The sequence below is a fragment of the Eutrigla gurnardus genome (genome assembly GCF_963514095.1).
Source record: "Eutrigla gurnardus genome assembly, chromosome: 15".
Lineage (NCBI taxonomy): Eukaryota > Metazoa > Chordata > Actinopteri > Perciformes > Triglidae > Eutrigla > Eutrigla gurnardus.
In genome coordinates this window covers 5,219,731-5,240,961 of record NC_139938.1, presented here as the reverse complement: position 1 = coordinate 5,240,961, position 21,231 = coordinate 5,219,731, and the positions used below count along the sequence as shown (strand labels likewise).

At 41.4% G+C, this 21,231-nt stretch overlaps 1 protein-coding gene across 2 annotated transcripts in view; it reads left to right on the top strand.

Moving 5' to 3' along the window:
• Positions 1-21,231, top strand: part of sez6a (seizure related 6 homolog a) — an 88,097-nt gene that overhangs the window by 49,557 nt on the left and 17,309 nt on the right. For both annotated transcript variants that reach the window (XM_084028637.1, XM_084028636.1), the window contains exons 5-9: positions 7,815-8,007; positions 18,479-18,664; positions 19,486-19,654; positions 20,179-20,345; positions 20,448-20,642. In XM_084028637.1, the coding sequence (XP_083884763.1) occupies positions 7,815-8,007; positions 18,479-18,664; positions 19,486-19,654; positions 20,179-20,345; positions 20,448-20,642 (910 nt within the window). The remainder of the gene's footprint in view (positions 1-7,814; positions 8,008-18,478; positions 18,665-19,485; positions 19,655-20,178; positions 20,346-20,447; positions 20,643-21,231) is intronic.

Genomic DNA, 21,231 nt, shown 5'->3' with positions numbered 1-21,231 from the left:
ACTTAAGAACCAAAACATCTAATGAGCTCAAGGCTGCTCGTAGCTAATGAGTTACATCTCAAAGTGGGGATAAAGTGCAGTCGAGGTGGACGGCCAGTGAAACGCCCCTTTAAAAAGGATTGAGATGTTACAGAGCATGCCAAGTGTTTATTGCTCACCCCGACTCCAGGGTTAACGATTGGTATTTGATGCTGCTTCTGCGACCACGCTCCTCTGACTCCAATCAATAGTCATGTTAATAAGCAGCAGAATACTTGACACACAGCCTCGTCTCTGGGCCGGCTGAATTGCTGTATTGATCCTGGAACTCTCATTTTAATTCCAGTATTTCTTACAAAAGAAGCAAAACGCACATGGCATTGACCCTGGCTGAGTGTGGCTGATGGGGGTGGGATTAAATTTGTTTTGTGGGGGTTCAGTGACCGCTAGTGCTCTCATCTAATGAAAGGGCCACAAGAAAGTGTTGTGTTTCCACCGAAAAGCAAGTCACAATACTTTTGTAAAAAAACATTTCCCCTTTAAAATAGGCTTACAACAATGCCCGTAATCCCCCTCCTTACCTTACTGACATACTAAAAGTGGCGTTTTAACAAGGCGATCCACATCATGGCCGTTCTGTGGCTCCCCGGCAGCACACGACTCAACACGTGGCAGATGTGTCGCAGAGAAACTGAGCCTGACTGAGTAATGGAGGCCAAGACGGGCCTGGTGCCTTTAATCAACCTGAGATGAGGCAGAGGGAAGCCTTCATCATGTTGTGCCTTGGGGGAGTAAGACAGGACATAAAGAAGGCCAGTTTGATCTTTATGAGCTTTTTAAGGTGCCGGGGCTTTTCTGAGATGAGTTTTCATGGGGCTTCGGCATCCCGAGAGGAATGCTTTCAGGTGACACTAATTGCTCCTCCACCCAGCTAGCTGTCAAAAGAGGGAAAACTCTGTCTGCCAGAAAACGACGTTTCCCTCCAACTCTCTCGGTGTCGTGATGCGGATGGGAGAGTGGAGATGTATGCTTGGAAAATATGAAGAGTAATTAGCAATGCATGATTTTAAATCTATGCTAAAAAATGCACACTGCAGCAAATAAACGGAGATGTCGAGGCCCGAGAGACACCTCGGAGAATGAGGCTGATTTATTAGAGAGCAAGAGGCTCACTCTCATGAACGGGTTTCAAATGCTGAGGGCCTTAATGTCTGCTTTACTGGAGGGGAAACGTCCTAATATGTGAAAGGATGGTCACTATATGTTGGAGACATTTGAGGATCTCAGGAGTATAAATGTTCCATAAAAATCCCCATATTATCAAACTGCATTGTGAAATTGACAAAACTATTATGCCTCCATGTGTGCTTCCATTTGGACGTGTAACCGTGGCTTGGGTCCACGTAGGGAGGTGATGGGATAAACATGGAACCCAGGAGACTCTTGTAATGTACTTGCTTTAACCGACATCACAATCCATTTTGTTACCTATAACTTAAACATGATTGCAGCTTCAAAACGTCAAAACTGACACAAGCTGTGAAAAACACTATAATGTTCATATAGACCTTCCTAGAAGTGCACATTCAAAACATCTTTGCTACAGGAACGCAGAGACTCACCGTATCCGTGATTTGCAGAAAAATGTACAATGCCAGTGTTTTGGGTTTTTTTCTGGCAACTGGGTTGACAAATGTGACACAAATGACAATAAGCAAGGTAGCATTGTATTCAGCCGCCGGCACATTCTAATTAACATCCACTTTTCACTGATTGTTAAGGATCCATTGTTTTAGACAGCAGGGTAAACAGGAAATTGCCTTGGCTGTTGTATATTGAGGTGAATGTTCAATTAAGATAACATTTTCCATAGAGGAATGTGTGTTTTTGTATGAATTTATCAGGGAGATACACAAAAACACTGTTGTACCAAGAGTTATGCAAATGGGAGCTTTAGATACGGGGCCATGAGGTAGGTATACTACCAGTGTGCTCCACTGCGTCAGCCGTAGTAATGATGACACTGCAGCTGGTGAGTCCAAAGGCTGTTGATTTATTGCCCCCAGTAGCGAGGTCATTTAATTTCCATGTATAGTGAGATCATTTTGATTACAAACTGCTCATTTCTGCATCAGCAATGGCTCCTGTGAGTCAGTGTAAATGTTCATTGCAGAGCAGCACCAGATGTTTTCCACAGTAAATTATCGGTGAGAACCTGCCTCTGCGGACACTTAACTCATATGTGTGCTTACGGATGAATTAATAAAAGAGTGAATAAAGATTACACGCCGTGTGTAAAAGGGCCAATTTGTTTGATGGATTGTTTATTTCAAAGCACCAGGAGAAATGTTTTTTGAGCCCCTTTTCTTTTTTTTAGATGGTATCTGAGTGATGGAGTCGCTGTGTAATGCAGTTACACCACTGGCCAGGAGAGTGTTGGCATCCCCCCATTGGCAGTTGCTCTTTCAGAGTGAATATGGCGTGACGTTGTTTGCGCTGGTAACGTCCTCGATCATCTGATCCACTAGCTGCATCTTGCATTTTTTTTTATTTTTTATTTTGTTTATTTGATAGGGACAATGCAGGTTAACATAGTAACATTTCCACTCATTACAAACAAGTTAATGTGACTGATGTTTTGTAGGGTATTGACACAGTTTGATGCATGTGTTATATAGTTGCTGAAGCCGGAAAGTTATCTTGTCAAATTCAGAGTATTATTACAGCAAAAACAACTATTTGCTATAAGATATTGGAGTAATGTCTATCTGAGCAGGCAGTATAGTTGCTGTGGTAGTAATCCTAACTTCTGTTTGTTTTTTATATTTCTGTAGCTGGTCCAGCTCACATGCATGTCAGTGAGTCCTAGTGTGTGTGCCCCACTGGCTAATCGCTGCAGCGCTGCACTGTGCTCATACGGCGGCTGTACGGCTGATAATACCCTCTCGACCCGTGGCATCACTCCTGGAAAACACCGTTAGTTGTGTCAGCACTGTTGCGGTTGTTTGCACTCTTCAGACCATTAGTACCATTAGCTGCTAGCTGCCGGCTCAGTCGTTGCCATGTTGAGAGCCATGCGTACTCCCTCTAACCTTCAACAGAAGTAATGCAAACCAACACCAGTCCACTGGTTGTTACTGAAAAAGGAAATTAACACTTTAGAAGACTTAATGAACAACACATTGTTGAGTTGATTGATTTACTAATCCAGTACACCTTAACATATATCACTGAGAAAATTGGGGATGAACATTTGATATCCAGGAATTCACATTAAACACAATTACTACTGATTCCCACTTTGACCACAACTTAGCACATAGACCAATATAGTCCATCCATATAGGCTCCTAGGTTTCCAACTAGTGTTGGTAGTTTCCTGTCCTTATGTGGACTCCCAGACACCAGCAATGACTCTATAGTTAACAGATTAAAAGCTGTGCCAGTCAGCTTTCTGTTTGGATGTGATAAGATGAATCTTCACCTCCGCTCAGTGTTCACTCACAAAATGTTTAAAACTGCAGCACCCTGGAAGCTCCCTGTTCGACAAAAGATCATGGGGAAAACAGCGAGATCAAGGTATTCTCTGCAAATATTTTTTCATTCTTTGCACCTCCCCCCCTCCCCGAGTATTGCGGCCTTGCAGGGCGGTCTGTTCATTATGGCAGTTTGATTGAAAAAACAGTGGCTGGAGGAGAGAGGGGGATGACTCTCTCACCCTCTCTCGTCAAGTCCTCTCATTTTGATTGGGCTCAGGAAGGAACAGTCGGGAGAAAGGAACTGCTGGAGGGTTAGGGATTTGGTATTTGAAAGAGCACAGGAGGACAGTCTGACATCCCTTGTATTGTTTAAAGCCTTCCTTTAATAAACTTGATAAAAAAACAACAAGCAAAACACAAAACAGACATTCTTTCTTTCCTCAACACAGGTCTAAAAATGGAACAGCACAAGGATAAGATGGCATCCTCTGATAATGTTGTGGTTGGTGCAGAAGTGTGCTTGGTCAGCCAAATCCCCGGTCCCACAAATGTGTCTGCCGAAGCAGAGATTCACAACAAGCCTGCTCTCATTACAGTCCAGAGGAACATGCATGTGTGTGTGAACATACATGCACACACACACACACACACACACACATACATGTATGTGTGTGTGAGACAGAAAGAGAGAGGGAGACAGTGAGGAAGAGGTCCCTCTGGGCATTTGGCTCCAGCTCTGGTAAAGATAAGGTAGTGTGATGTCTCCTGACATGGCCAATGATTCATAATTGAGGCAGGACAGCTGTTGCTGGCTGCACTGACAGGTCCCAGGGTGGATGACAGATGATAGGGCCCTCTGGGGCTATCAGTCCAACTGCTCACTATCTGCTCACCTGTCCTTCATCAGCCTCTCTGCTATATGTAAACCAAGCGGTCACAGAACAACAGTCTGTTTGCCCTCACTGGCTCTGATTATTTAAGTTGTTGTCAGAGAGTGCACGTATACCAGGGCACAACACCATAAACACTGAACTGTTGTGAATGTGCAACTGGTATTCAGATATATCAGTGTCAGAAAAAAAGGAAATAATAATAATTACACAGACTGAAAGTCGTAAAAAAACTTAAAAGAGTTCATGAGCTCATTTAATAAAACATATGATAAGTAAGGAAGTTTATTTTTTATAGCATTAATAAAACATCATATTCATGGAAAATAACAACCACAGGACCAAAGTGCCTTGCAGAGAAAATTTGAAATAAAATTGAATTATTAAAATGAAAATAAATCGGTGCAGACAAAATAAAAGCAGTCATATACAGTAAGCATGTTAATAATTGAGGAGGATTCAGACACAACATTTAATATGTTTTGTGATAGGAAAAAAGTGATGACGTTAAAGATGTATCACGTAAAAGCCTAATGGGCGTTTGTTCCGATGTCCAGGGACATGAGCTGTCAAGGCCTGGTTGCCCTCGGTTACGAGCGAGGCCTAGGAATCTCATCTATTGATCAAAGATGACAGTGAATCATTGACTGTAGGTGGAGCAAATCAATGTAACACTTTGAACGTAAGCAGTGTAGTTGATAATCATTGCAGAACAGAGAGCGAACATAAAATGCTCATATCTTTTGGCCAATTTAAGCAGCAATATTATGTACCATTTTTGACAGATACCGACACAAAGGGCATTACAGCCGTTCAGGCGGTTAAAAATAAAAAATACAACTCTATGTCAGTAGAGAATAATGATTTTCTGGGGTAAAAAAAAAAAACATTCACGAATGGATCACAACCACTGTTTCTAGCAGTCTGCCTAATATGTTTGGACAAACAGCTTTGCTTTCTGTTGAAATGTCTGGTAGAACTTGCTCATCCAATTAGCATGAGCTCAGATTTATCAGTACATTTTATGAAATTCAGGGATAGCCAGCATCTGATATCATTAATGCAGGCAAAGATATTGATTCTTGGCTTGGACTGGCGATAGGGGTGGGTGAATTGAGCGGATAAGTTCTGGTTTTCTACCAGTTCCATGCAGGGCTGTAACAAGAAAGACATTTGATTTCTGCCCTGATTTTTTTTTTAAAGAGGTGCTTGACTGAAATATTTATGAACCATGTAGGAATATCAGCCATATCTCTCTTATTGGCTTTACCTAATGGTAGAAGCGACAGAAACACCACACAATAATCATTTGAGAATGAATTTCAGAGGTTACAGAAACAGCTTTTTGTCTTTTTATTTTACTTAATACATTTCTTATGAATACAATCTGCCTTGGAAAGAAAAATAATCATTCAACCTTGCTTCGTTGCAGGCTTTAAAACATGTTAGAATAAAGTACACTTTTCTTTCAAGTTCCTTGAAATGTGTTCAAGTGTAAGCTACATTATAAAAGACTGCAATGCAAAAAAAAAAAATAATAATAAAATCAATCACAGTCAATTATGGATGTAATTTGAGAGTCGACTCTCCATGGTTGTCTAAAATTGTCAGTCAAGTTAAACGCATGGTTGGCGACATTGTCTGCACCATCATCCCGTCCGTCGACTGTATGACTATGGATGTTGAGGGAGAATTACTGTGCTGCGCTGTGGGGGAATTATCAAGTTATAAGATGAGAAAGTAGCTGAAGTAACCTGATTTGCAAAACATCCAAGCCCTCCATATTAACTGGGAAGTGCTGAAATGGGGGTGGGGGACGGACGCTTTGTCATTGCTGTTGCCCTTGAGAAACAGGGATTCTAAAAATCATGTGGGATTCTTTTATTACTCACAGACAATCTTGTTTAAGGCTGCAATAAAACTTTTTATATCAAAAAACATACAGAGGTGATTTTTTTAAACAAACAGACATATCTGCTGTTTGGCTATTTTTTATCTCGTGTGTGCTCTGTGTTTTCACTTGTTTTTTATTATGTGTATGATAAAAATCAAATCAAAAGTAGCTGACCTCATGGATCATTCAGGAAGAAGTCACCTCTAAGCTCACTCTCGGAGTGTCCATTAGCCTTTCTGTGCTCATTGTCAGCTCTCCTTCCACTGAGTGACAGTTAGCCATGCCGGCCAAATTCATTTCCTCATCCTCATCCTGCCCACTGTCTCTGCTTTTCCAGGCTGTTGCACTAACATTCCTGCACGCACATTATCTCAGGGACATCGGCCTTCGGAGGGCAGCCCTTTTTTCTGCCTCATGGTTACCTGAGACCTGAGCCCACTACCCGTGACAGCATTAGCTTTCAAAACATGTTAGAAATCGCTCTGAGAGCTTGAACTAGATGTTCTTGAATTAGCTTTGATGGTGGACTTGTCATTTTGGATCCGGTCACAAGATGGTTTCCATTATCAGAGTCATTGAGCTCTGAGCGGTCATATTTTGTATTCATATTTTCCAGGAACTCGTTTTCGTAGCACAGGCCAATGCTTTAAACATATTTTTTTTAATAATTTGATTTGTTACTCAGAATTATTATAAAATGTCTCTTTAGTGGAATAAAAAACTGTAATAATTTTATAACAAATTTTAATTATTTGAATGCAATAAATCAATTGTCAAACCCCGTTGCTATTAAAAACTGCCACGCAAACGAGGACTTTTTTGCCTTCTCCGTGCACCTTGGAAGTAGGTGAAGTCTGCAAACACAAGGTGAAAGCTTTTTTTATTTTTATCATACAGAAAAATGACCATGACCTGCTGCTGGATTAGTATTTCCTCTTTTATAGCTCCGTGGGGGAATGAATCAGGATGTTGCTCTCAAAATGTGTCAGTGCTCTATTATCCAGACAGTGTAACTACATGCAATCCTCCCGAGCTTCCTTCACCAGATTTAGCTGCAGATGCTGTTCAAACCTGTTGAAGACATAAAGAACATGCAATAAACCACGAGCGGAACGATGACCCAGACAGATTGGGAAATTACTTAAAAACGTGTTTCAAATCTGGGAGCAGGTTAACAAAGAAGTGACTAAGCCAAACATTTCCCCCGTGCAACTGCGTTGGTTGACGTCTGAGCAAAGTCACACAGCAGGTGACCCATTTTTCAGAGCGACATCATTAGACTAAACTTGGCTTTACATGGAAACACAACAGTGGGGGGTGCTGAATTAAGATCCCATCTGGTGTGAACCGAGACCTCGTAAGTCAACAGTTAGTGTGCAATGTGATTTTTTTATGTTCGGTGTTAAAAGTCAACGCACTGACTGTAGCCATTCATTGTGTGTGTGTCGCTCCACGAAGACCCTTTGCAAAGGGTAAAACAGTTTGCTTGCATGACATCACCCACGACCCACAGAGGTGCAACGATAAAAGGCCGGCGTGGAATCAAATGGCATGTTTCCTTTTTTCTTTTAGGTACTGAATGTGAGCGTGTTGGATGGAGAGCAGGTGACGGTGGAGGACACGGGCGGCCGAGAACCCTTCATTCTCGCCAATGAGTCAGTCTTGATCAGGGGCCTCATCCTGCGCAGCTGGAGCAACCAGATCTCCATCCGATTCCGTAGTGACCAACAGCACAACACGGGATTCCTCCTGCTGCGCTACCAAGGTGAGCCAATACCGGAGCTATCACATTATTCAAACTGGGTCCAATAACTGCTCTGCATTAAAAACATATGTAACATTCTGCTATTAGCTAGCTACCTGAGCTAGCTAACATGGCGTTTACAGCTAATGCGGCCCTCTGGTTCCCCCTCAGCACGTTCTCCATTGTTTGCACTGATAGCACTGTTAGCCACAACAGAGTAAGCTTACTGCAAAGCTCTCCACATTCTACTGAAACACGGGTTGCGTACTGTCCAAATAGTTTTAGCTTTACTCACAGAAACAGCCTAAAACTGACATTTGGACAAAGGGCTTGCTTGTAATTTCTTTCTGCTGACACCTCAACTCATATTGTCTGTTTCCTCATGTTTTCCAGTTGGACAGCAAATAAAAACGTAGTTCTGGGTTCTTCAACAAGTTGGTAGTCCCATCATGCAACACAACGTCAACAGAGAGTGATGTGTTGTTGTGGTCCCGTCCGGTGTGGGTGGATCTTAATTGCGTTTTGCCTCCATGCAGAATGAAGTCATACATGTGATCAAATAGAAACTACAAGGAAAGCACAATCTGTGAGCAGAGATAGTTTTTGTATGTTCCGGTGAATATGACGGCCCATAAATTCCTCGTGCTCTCTCTCCCTTGTTTTGTGCATGACATTGATCTTCCATGTCCGCAACAATGTCTGTTTATCTTCGCAATCACACAAAGTGGCCGGCAATTACATGCCCCATTGATTTGACTTGATGGTGGAAGCTGGTGGACAAAGCATTCATTCCACCGCATTACTGTGGCACTTCCATCAGGTCGAAAAATGAAAAGCGACCATCAAAGCAGCGCTGGCTGACGTGAGATAAATCACCGCGTCGCCGTTGGATGTGTGAATATAGCCGTGTGTGGTCAGGCTGAATGATGCAAGCGAGGGGTCAGAGCGGATCACACAGGGTGATGCCTAGATGGGGACAGATGGTGACAAAGAGTTGAAAAACACTCTCACTAGGTGTATGTTCCTCCTTCACTCCTTCTTTGCATTCCAGTTAATAGATCTCATTGTGTGTCATTTTGTGTACAATAAGCTCCGGGATATTGTGCATGCAGGTGCTGCTTATTAATCAGTCAAACAACATTAGTAATGTGTTGTTGTTAGACACGTCTTTACAGGCAAACACAAAGCACACAGATACAAATGTGCTTTTAACCAGGATAAGACTCGCAGCATTGATAATAGTGTTCATGTGAACCTACCCATTGGCAGCTGGCCATGTCAAGAAATCAAACTCTTATAAATTAATTATGAAAGGATCAGTTCTCTCCGGGGATGTCCAGCTTCGGGCATCAAAATACTGTTGAACTTTATTTCAAAATCTATATTTATTTAACCCAAGGAGAGCTCCATCTTAACTGAATCTCAACTTTTTATGATGAAAAATATAATAATACGGACAAACTTTAATGCAAAATTTACAAGCATTAACACAATATGAATGAAACATGACTGACTTGAATATGGGATCTTTATTGTTTTTGTAGTAAGATCATAAACGTGTTTGTGTGCATGTTTGAAAGGTTGTTTTTATAAATGTGTCATGCATTCATGAATGAATAACGGTGACCATGTAGCCCGACTGGGAGGCAGGAACTCAACTTAACACCTGTTACAGATAGACCTGTTGTGTCTGATGACAGCACATTCCTCAGCACTTTATGATATCAATTCTTACAACCCTATAAAACACTTATAAAACACTTTATCACAGACAGCTTTCTGTGTTGTGATTGCCAGAACTCGTAGCATATAAAACCCTGCAGTCAGATACGTGGCTTGTCCACCTAACAACACATTTGCTTTGCAATTTCAATTTCAACAAATTTAAGACAAATGTAGTTACATCAATGAGAAAGAGAACGCAATCAACGGATTTCTAGATGACTAGACACATTGGAAGATATTTCAATTTGTGCTCCTCTCCTTGGTAAGCAGAATATCACCTTGTCCTGTATAATGGCCCTGAGAAATGTGATTGGACAGGCGTGGAGAAGGAGACAGAACTGTGGAGAGATGGATCCCGTCTCGGGGTAATTAATATCTGTTACAGCGCCGGCTCTGCTGGCGATGGCAGACTGATGGATGCCTCTATAACATCCCCAGTGAGGCTGACACATGGAACATGATTATAGGTGTGTTTTACTGTTTATATGTATAGAGGAAGACGTAGGAGTGGAGGACAGGAGAGTGGGGCGAGCCACTTTCCTTGTACATCCGTATGTTGTTCTCAACACACACACACACACACACACACACACACACACACACACACACACACACACACACACACACAGAACTTCCAGCCACTGCAGCTATGTATGAAAGAAGTATAAAACATAAAACATGTGTTACGTGTCTTTAATCTCGAGCGTAAACAACCCTACATGCACACAGTCAGTGTGCTTTGTTAGTGTAACAACATGTATCTCTCTGTGGTGTGTGTGTGTGTGTGTGTGTGTGTGTGTGTGTGTGTGTGTGTGTGTGTGTGTATATCTATTTATTCACCATCTGTATTTTATTTTCATGCAGAAAAAACTATTATACACACTGGGTTCATCATTACTGCAATGGTGGGGATCCATAGACAATATGAATAAAACAATTAAAAACAGGTTTATTAATGACATCAATTCTATTCTATTCAATCTACGTTATAATTACAGCTTTTCATTACTGGCACACATAGTCCAGCTTTTATGCAGGAATGTAAATGATTGCAATGCATGACAACAAATTAGATTACAATTTTACTTGCAAGCATGTTTATTTAGTATGTTCATCACTGGGATAAACAAACTGAATACAGAAGAGGAAAATTAAACCATCCTTCGAATACAGATGGGTTAATTACAGCGCTGGCATGCAAAAGAGTTGTTATAATTGCAAATTTGGACAACCCAAGGCCAATTAGGACATTTTCTTCATTTTTTAATACAACTAAAAACTATGAGGGGATTGAACCGCAACCTCTTTGGTATTCAGCTGTTGAAATGATTGCATGATATCCGACCTCTTAACATCTAGAGGTCAGAATTGAATTGTCCTCTCAGAGATTCCGTGAAGTACATAAATCATAAATCGATGACACTGCCAATGTCAGCGGTGCTTCGCAGGGATTATTGATTGGCTGTAACTAATAAGCCGGGTTGACAAGCGAGGTGGCCAGAAAACCTCTGCCACTGGCAGTGATCCACCAATTTGCCACAATGTCTCAGCAGCATCGATGAGATGCCGCCTGCCGTCCAAAGTTATTTCTCTTTAATGGCCTTTATTGAGTAAATGACCATTAAAATCGAGTTTTTAACCCAACCACATAAATATCAATAGACCATATCATGGCAGAACTATGGTCTGGCTTTCTACAACTGAATCACTTTCCTAGAGACAACACTATTGATCTTTCTGTAAAAAGGTAATGCTTTGGTGCGCTGCCAGGACGCGAGGCTTGGATACAGTCAGCCGCGCTCCCCCACAAGTCAACTGCTAATTGCAGGACTGTTGTCATCTCCAGCAAAACAACATCTGACTGGAGATCAGCACAGAGATTCTCTCTCCTCGGGAACATTTGACTCTCAAAATGTAACACGCGGTGGATAATATCCTCCAAATACACCGTCATTAAATATAACAATTGACGCTGCGTTTGTTGTTTGTGCTCCGTTTTCTGTCACCCTGCGTCATTATCTCCCGCTCTCACCTTGCCAACTTTGATCTCCTTCTAGCCCTCTACCTGCAGGGATTTGGGCAACCCGTGAATTAGAACAGCGCAGGAGTTTATAAAGCTGAAATTGAACAGAGTTTTATTTTCCTGTCCAAATGCGGCAGATAACTTCTCCTCATCTCATCTATTGTGCCCTAAATCAACAATATGTGTCCACTATCGGTTGAGGAGCAGCATTCTGGAATAATGTGCTATGCTGCAGAATAAGAGTCATTCACAGGGAGGAGTGTGTGAATGAACGCAGGAGTTCGCACCGAGTGTTAACTTTCTTTAAAGGACTTCTGAGCAACTTTTGACAGAGGACTGAAGAAACCGTAACTAATCATGGGATGCAAAATACACGTCGAGGGTTCCATATTTTGTTGACAAAGAAATACTTGAATTCCACATAGGTGGGAAAAGGGCAGGAAGGAATATAGACAGAAATTCTTTATATTCAAAGAAGCCGGAGTAAATCCATCGCTGTTGCACAGATAAGAGGGAGAGAGAGAAAGAAAGCCCGACAGGTTCCTCCTGAACTCTGAGAAAGCACTGAGAAATGACAAAAATAAAGTGAAAAAGTTAGAAAAAACATTTAACCCATGTTATGTATTGGTTCTGAAAAACACAACAACAACTTTCTAACTTCTAACTAACTGTGCCATTAAAATGCCAAAAGGCTTTCATCGATTTTTTCCTCCCTCATTGATTTCTGTACACTTATTTTAAAAACACCTATTTTACATGAAACTAAAGAATGACGTCAGATGCAGGGGTTAAAGCAGTGTGTGTGTGTGTGTGTGTGTGTGTGTGTGTGTGTGTGTGTGTGTGTGTGTGTGTGTGTGTGGATATATCTGCAGAAAAAAAAATCTAAAAAATGATGTGGAAATTACGGAGCCCCCCTGGTGACATTGGATAAAAAAAAAAATAACGCGTGGTCATGAGATAGTAATGCGTGGCCACGAGATAGTTAATGCGTGGCCACGCGTTATTATCTTGTGGCCACGAGATAGTCAATGTGTGGCCACGCATTATTATCTTGTGGCCACGAGATAGTCAATGCGTGGCCACAAGATAATTCACCTTCAGTAGCGGAATGGTTATCCATATGGAGCTGCCTGTCAGTGATGCTTTTTCATGAATAAAGGCAATTATAGTCTGCTTTTGTATTCAAGAGTAGCTTTGTTATTATTGTCATGGCAACTGTAATGTCAATAATAATGCTATGAAAGACTACCGCGGTCAAGCCAGCCGCAACACCGGTCTCCGTGGTCAAATCAGCCGCACTTAAATTTCGAGTGTACAAGTATTCTCAGCATTGCGGTAAATGCGGAGAAACGTCGTATTACTTTTGGTTTTCAAAATAAAGGTATTAAGAACAGTAAGCTATATATCGAACCTACCAACCATTGAAAATAAAATGTTACATTAAAGTGATTCATGCGCCTATGATGAATAAAAAACACTTGTTATCATTTGTTTTACTGTACCAATGTGGAGAAATTCAACAACAAAGTCCCATATTTGTATCTGGAGATTGCATATTTGCCCATATTTGAGCTACTGTAAAAACACTTTGCTCAATAATTCCTGGCTATGGGTGGTATATTTGACTTCTACACATAGAGGACTACAAGTATGTTTAACATGAACCATTTTTAGTGTACCAATTAAGAGAAATTACAAAGTTAAAGTCCTACATTTAACGAATAATAGGTTGTACAGTAAAAATGCTTGATTTCCAGTCTGTATGTAGTCAGAGATGTAATTTCTCGTAATTGGTACAGTAAAAATGGTTACTGTTCTTAATACCTTTATTTTGAAAACCAAAAGTAATACGACGTTTCTCCGCATTTACCCAGAGGTGTATAAAGTACTTGAAAAAAATAACTAAGTAAAAGTATAAGTACCATAACTGAAAATGACTTTGGTAAAAGTTAAAGTCACCTAAAGGAAAATTACTTGAGTAAAAGTCTTAAAGTAGCTCACATTAAATGTACTTAAGTATCAAAAGTATCTTGTGAAGAAATATACTCAAGTATCAAAAGTACAAGTACAAGTATTTTATAGTATGCATGAAAAGAAGCAAAACAACCCAAAATTATTTGGAATTTGCCCCCATCCCGAGGTAGCTGAACATAGTTCCCAGGTATGCCCACGGGTGACCGTCGTCTTCTGCCGAAGCTGTACGCTGTGCGTCTTCTGTGTCTCCCTCGTCGTCGAAATGGTCTGCGGCTGTCATGTTTCATGTTTGTAGTGCTGCTCGTCTCTGCCGCCCCGCGCGCATCCCGCATTTACCTTAAACTTTGCGAGAGTACCGTACGTGGTTCTTCTCGTCCTCTCGGACCCGCGCATTCCAGATAATTCTTTGATTATTTTAATTTGGAACGAGTAACGAGGTAGCAAATGTCAAAGTAACGAAGTAAAAGTATATTTTTTAACTTTTAAATGTAGTGAAGTAAAAGTAAAAGTCCTGATGAAAAAAAAAACTCAAGTAAAGTACAAATCCTCAAAAAAAATACTTAAGTAGTGTAACGAAGTACATCTACTTCGTTACTATACACCTCTGCATTTACCGCAATGCTGAGAATACTTGTACACTCGAAATTTAAGTGTGGCTGATTTGACCACGGAGATCGGTGTTGCGGCTGGCTTGACCGCGGTAGTCTACATAGCATTATTATTGACATTACAGTTGCCATGACAATAATAACAAAGCTACTCTTGAATACAAAAGCAGACTATAATTGCCTTTATTCATGAATAAGCATCACTGACAGGCAGCTCCATATGGATAACCATTCCGCTACTGAAGGTGAATTATCTCGTGGCCACGCATTGACTATCTCGTGGCCACAAGATAATAACGCGTGGCCACGCATTAACTATCTCGTGGCCACGCATTACTATCTCGTGGCCACGCGTTATTTTTTTTTTATCCAATGTCACCAGGGGGGCTCCGTAGGAAATGATTATGGGGGGCCTTTTGACACTTCAATAACATGTCCTTGACAGGTTACAAGATGGCCTACAATCACAAGGTGACATGTTATAAGGGAATATGAAATTCAGTCAGGCAGAATAAGATTTCATTCACAACCATTCAGTTGAGGGTATATGAAGAAGGACATCGATTCACTTTTAAACAGAATATGCACCATTTGCACCATTTATTTTATAAATAGTGAAAGTGCAACAGTGAACTGTAGACAATACTGTAATTCTATATTGCAACATTTCCATAATTTGTTAAATATAATAAATGGTAAAGTAAAAACAAGGAAATGGATAGAAATATGTCAATCAGGTAATTACTCAGTTAACATTAAAATGCTCCAAGAACTGGTAACTTAAATGTTGGGAAGTAAATATATTTACAGAAAATACACAAGCACAGTGATCTATTTTTTTTTTTTTTTTTAGTGGGTTTTGAGTCATCTGAGTAGACAGTTTTTTCAGGGCAATTTACTTGTCAAATATTTTTTTTATATTTTCGCATACCCAGGGGTTGGAAGGGCTTGAACGACAAAACCTGCTCTTCATGAACGTACTCTCCATCCTACTTTCCTACGTGACGTCTCTGTTCGAGCGTCTATGCAGAACTCGGTTGAAGCACATTTTTCCAAGACCCGCCCCATTCTTCTTCTGATTGGCTAATTATGTTAGTTTGAGCAAGGGAGAGTCGTGTTGCTCTCATATCATCGGCAGAAGAACTCATGAACGGAAGTGATATTTTTTGTAAATATAAGATTTTATTTTTTTTTGCAGCCAAACGCTGGAAATCCGGCACGGTAGCGGGATTCTGTTAGCCCTGGAGATTGACGAGAAGCGTAACATCCCCCCCCCCTACATCTGGTGCCCCCGCTTAGATCACACTGAACTTGACCTTCATTTTGATTGGACGTGAGAGGTGTTTATGCTGCCTCCTTATTTTGACCCGTGCTGCCTTTCTTCATCTAAACAGTGTCATTTATATGAAGCATGGAAATGCTTTTGCCTCATTATTATTTCACAGTTAATATAAGTGGCATTTAAATCAGTCCTCTGATTCAGAAAACATTTTACTGGTTAGCTGTCTGTCTGTAGTGGACACCATTGTACGTCCATATATGCTGGAACTGAAGCTTCTCCTGCATAATAGTGACATGAGCATTTTCTCTCTATGAAGGAATAACTAAAATATGTATCCTTTTCCTGTGGCCCCTCAATACCATCAGCTAATCTTCCTGGCTGTCTGCACCCTGGATCTATTATTTGTAATGGCAAAACAATCAGACTTTATGGCCCAGCACCACATCTACTGGAATGGGGGGCCGCACGTAATTTAATACTTCAGGAATTGGCTCCACAATTTTTGCCTCTGGCTCTCCCACTGCATGCTCAATAGGGATGTAAATGCTGCTATGATAATGGCAATAACTAGGTTCATTGGAGCTAGTGATAAACTGAATTGAATGGATGACCCGGGGGCGGTGTACCTCGTCCCTGTGGCTCACTGATTTAGTGCAAAATAAAGGCCTGTTTCATTATGGTGGAAACTAGTGGCTTGTGTGAAAGAACCAAAGTCGGTAGATTAAAACATAGTAGACGGGGGGCAGATTTATAAGCCTTCATGGCCATTATGCATTTAGGGCTGTTTTCCCTCGAGATCAAGTTCAAAGATTGATTGAATAACATTTTTGAATATCCAATTTAGCTCCAAGGTAATGCTAGAGACATCACTGAAGGGTTGCTTTTTTTCTTTTTCATCGAAAAATAGTGTATAGAATGAAAGCACTTTGTATGCAAGCTGCTGGTGAGTGGTCTAATCTTTCCTTCCAATCGTTTAACCTCCACTAGCTCTGCTTTTGTTCAGGCAAAGACCTCAGAACCCAAATATGTTCAAGTATTCATGTGTGTCTCTATCAAGTGTCAGCTTTCTCTTTCTCCACGTGGCCGCTGCTCAAGCTCTAAATTAATGATGTTTAGCCTTTAACCATGAAACCTGAATCGTTTAACAGTTGGCGTTGACTTCATCGGGACAATTTAGATTGGGTCAGGTGCGTTTTAAACCACACAAAACAACCAAACCATGTTTGTTGTGAATTTGAATTTTGTTCGGAATCTTTAATTAGGATGTTACCATTTTACCTCTTTGATTCATGCCAGTCTTGCTTATGGTCATGTCCAATTTGAGAATTAAATGAAGGGTACCCTTTAAGTACATTTCTATAGGCAGTTTCGCACCAAACAACTGCTATGCAGATGAACATTGCAACGTTTTAATTCTGTAAAACAACAAATAACTTCATCATATTAACATGAGTAGATTAAGGTGTTTAAACTACATAGCCCATCATAATCATATTATAATTGCTTTTAAGGCTGCAAGTGTAATTTCAGCGCAGATACACTTAATCTACACTTTCACTATGCCCTTTTGCTAGTTGTGTTCTCCTTCTAGTTTTAGCTCCTATTAAGGCTCTGCATACACTCCATTAAGCTGAACCATAACATGCAACTTGCAAAGTTGCAACTTTTTAAAAAGGTGTTTCTGTAAATGTCCCGGTGCACAATCACTCTGTGATCGTAACACGAGCCATAGTGGGTCCAATTATGTTGCTTGTTTTGTTGTTCACACATTGCCAGAAGTTTAAAAGTTTTAGTCTGGTCATTAAAGTACCTACACTAATGAGGTAGAACAGTGCGGCTGTTAGACAGGAAGAGAAAGCTGTTTAATAGCTTCCATTACGGACTTGGTTGGCTTTCTCCATTATACCATCCTACACCATTTATTCAAAAACCAGGACAACAATGCAAAGCAAGTCCAGGAGCATTGATCTTACCGCTGCTGGAATCGCGACTCTTTGACAACCACTACAGAGGCTATTCCTCTTCCAGCTATCACATTGCAGGCCTATGATGTTCATCCGATCGGCAACATTTCCATTTGTCAGAGTATCCACACCGGCTCCACACGGCAATGTTAATTATTGTAGTGCTGCAAACCTGTCTCTGTGCATTTACATACTGCATGAAGTGGTAAACTGCAATTAATGAAGAGCTGGGGGTGTTTACGAACAAAGTTAGAGGTTGTATGCATGTGAATGAGAGAGAGAGAGAGAGAGAGAGAGAGAGAGAGAGAGAGAGAGAGAGAGAGAGAGAGCGCAATGGGAAGGCATATTTAAATGGAAAAAACAATTCGATTTTTTTCCCCCTCCGTTTCTATCTGAATGTGTTCGGGTGCTCAGCTGTGTTTTGGAGGAGAGACAACACGGTCAACAATACAACAAAACAGCAGGGGTTATACAAAATGCAGGACACAGAGGATTATGTTGTGGAGCCGGTTAACATTGATGGCTGTTTGTTTTGGCCAAAATTTGGACTTTTGTTACGAATGAAAGAGAATCTCATTTTCGCATTGAGAAGCCCCACCGAGGCCTCTGGGACGTCGGGAGAATATTTAAAAACTCTGGTAGAAGAAGGCCTCTTGGTGGAGTGTTTATAATCAGAAATGTATTTTAACTTTCGATAACTGAATTGCATTTTAGCAAGAACGTGCTGTTTTTAAACACTTCTAAAAAATTTAAATTAACAAATTTTTCCTCATCCAAAGCAGGTAATTGAAAATTTAGGGCTTATCAAATAATGCATTTTAGCCACATTACAGGCAACATGAAAACTTATTTTTGACCTGTACTGCATTGAGTACTAAGCTGTCTTCTTTCCATTTCTGACTTTCTTTCCCCACAGCCTTTGTGCTGAGCTGTGCGTTCCCCAAAGAGCCTGCTGGTGGAGAAGTTTCCGTGACGCACCTCCACTCCGGCGGAGAAGCCTTCTTCAGCTGTTTCACCGGCTACAAGCTGCAAGGCCCCAAAATCCTCACCTGTCGCAATGCAACCACGCCGTACTGGAGTGGAAAGGAGCCCCGATGTGTGGGTGAGCCAAACTGGCTCCTTGCCAGACACATGTTAGCTCATTAACACCAGAAGCAGTTCACGAGCCCCTTAGTGAACTGCAAAAACACGGCTGAAAATGTAATTATCCAGAACTAAATCTCTCAAAATGCAGGCTCGTATACCTTCGGGTTAATTGGGATGCTGGCCAACCTTTTGTTTGAGATTCTTTTTTTTTTTATTTTAGCTCAATTACCTCCCTGTTAGTAAAACTGACTGGGGGCAAGATTCCTAAAGCAAACTTGCAATTGTAAATACATGCATCCAAATGTTTTCCCGAGACTAATCTATATTCTCCAGCTTTCCTCGACAATACAGGTCATTTTTGATAAACGGAATCTTTCATTAGGGCTGTCTCCTACCGAGTTGATTAGTTACACTCAAAAGGCCAAACGAGCGTGCTTGCATGTGATTAGCAGCACATTCTTCACGGCGGGGCGAAACGAGGCCATTGGACCTGGCTGCCTTAATTAGATCTGGGCTGCATGACTATCCTTCTCCTGCTGGTAAAAGGCTCATCTGCCAGTTCGAGCTTTCCTCTCTGCCTAGCTGCAGCTGCTCTGAACCGATACTGTTTTAGTGTTCCCTTTACAACTCCATCACACACGTTCACACTCTTAGACCCAGGTGAGCCGCCTAGTGTATCCCAGCCACAATCCTCTGATGCAATCTACGCTCAGGGACTTGGACTCGGACTTTGACTCGGACCCTTCTATCATAGTTGGTGTCATCACTTTTCTCATCGAGCCGTACCCTCCAACTCCTTTTCTTCCTCCGCTTTTCTCTCTCTGTCTTCTCATGTAGCGTCCTGTGGAGGTATGATAAAAAACGCCACCTATGGTCGCATCGTCTCTCCCGGTTTCCCTGGCAACTACAGCAACAATCTGACGTGCCACTGGGTCCTGGAGGCCCCCGAAGGCCACCGGCTTCACGTTCACTTTGAGAAGGTGGCTCTGGCAGAGGATGATGACAGGTGGTGTATGCACACGGCAAAATAAGAAAAAAAAAGAAAAGAAATCTCACTTGTAGATTGAACGCGTATAGGTGTGAATGTTTGTGTATGTTTCAACACCATGTTTAAACACATTTTCTGAATAACAGTAGCCTGTGGATAGACCAAAGGCTATAAATAACCAAAATCTTTAGGGAGCGGAGATGAATTTGAATGGACCTTTTATCATTATAATCCTTTAACAGTGTTCCATCAAGCGAATGAATTGAAGGGACTTTAGAGGGTAGTGAGTGGTAGGAAGCCGCAATTGCATTACATTTTTTTTCTTCAGCAACCACTGATCCACGCGGCCATCGTCACACATGGCAATTCACCTCATTACCAAGTGGTGGAGAATGTTATCACAAAGTTATTACAGCCACAACTGGAAGAGTGAGCAGCTCTCCGGCAGCTTGTAACTTCGTTTTTATGCTTCTCTTACCTTTCAAGGCTCACTTACATCTATTTTAAACCGTCTTCCCTCTGTGTGTGTGTTTTCTTAAAAGGCTGCTGATAAAGAATGGCAACAACATAGACTCTCCCCCTGTGTACGACTCCTACGAGGTGGAGTATTTGCCCAACGAGGGGGTGCTGAGCACTGGACGTTACTTCTTTGTAGAGTTCACCACAGACGGGACCCTGACCTCCACCGGTGCAGCGATCAGATACGAAGGCAGGTTTGATCATGCTGCTTGTAGAGATGGCTTATAGCAGCCGCTTCCTTGTCACATGTGTTTGATGTTATGTGGGTTTTATTTATTTCTTTGGTCCACAGCTTTCGCCAAAGGCATGTGCTACGAGCCGTTTGTGAAATACGGCAACTTCAGCGGGAGCGACTCCACCTACGCTGTGGGAGCAGTGGTTGAATTTTCATGTGACCCCGGCTACACGCTGGAGCAAGGCTCCGTCGTGATTGAATGTGTGGACACACAAAACCCACAGTGGAATGAGACCGAGCCCGCTTGCCGGGGTGAGTCAACAGATTTCATCCGCTCAAGTAATTGCACGATGGGAAATCTTTTTTTAAAATGTGCTTCCACTGGAGCAGAACTCAGAGGCAGATACGACTGACCTGAGGACCCAGCATTTTTATTGGCTGCTTGATCATTGCAGGAGTTAGTGTTTTTTTTTTTTTATTCAGATATTAAAGAACTCTGGCAGTTAACTATATCTCCCGAAACGGCTTCCCTCTGATCCATGATACACTTTCTCTTAAAATTGTAACATTGATTTACTTTGATATTTGCTTACAGGACAGACTTTGGAAGTGCTTTAGATTAAAAAGGCCGACATCTCTCTCTCTCGCTCTCTCTCACACACACTCACACAACGCTGACCTTACTCCCGCTCTTTGTTGCTTGCATGGTCGTTCTGCCACACAAGGAAATTGAAAAGTCCTAGATATGAGAAAATTTAATTTCTGCTCCTGTGGGTCATGGTCATCAAGCTATTCAGTGATAGTATGCAGTTTCACAAGGCTAACGTCAAGGAGTCTGCACACATGGTTTCAGAAGTGTTTTTATTCAGCATTAAGACCATGATCCCATCCTTTCAAATCA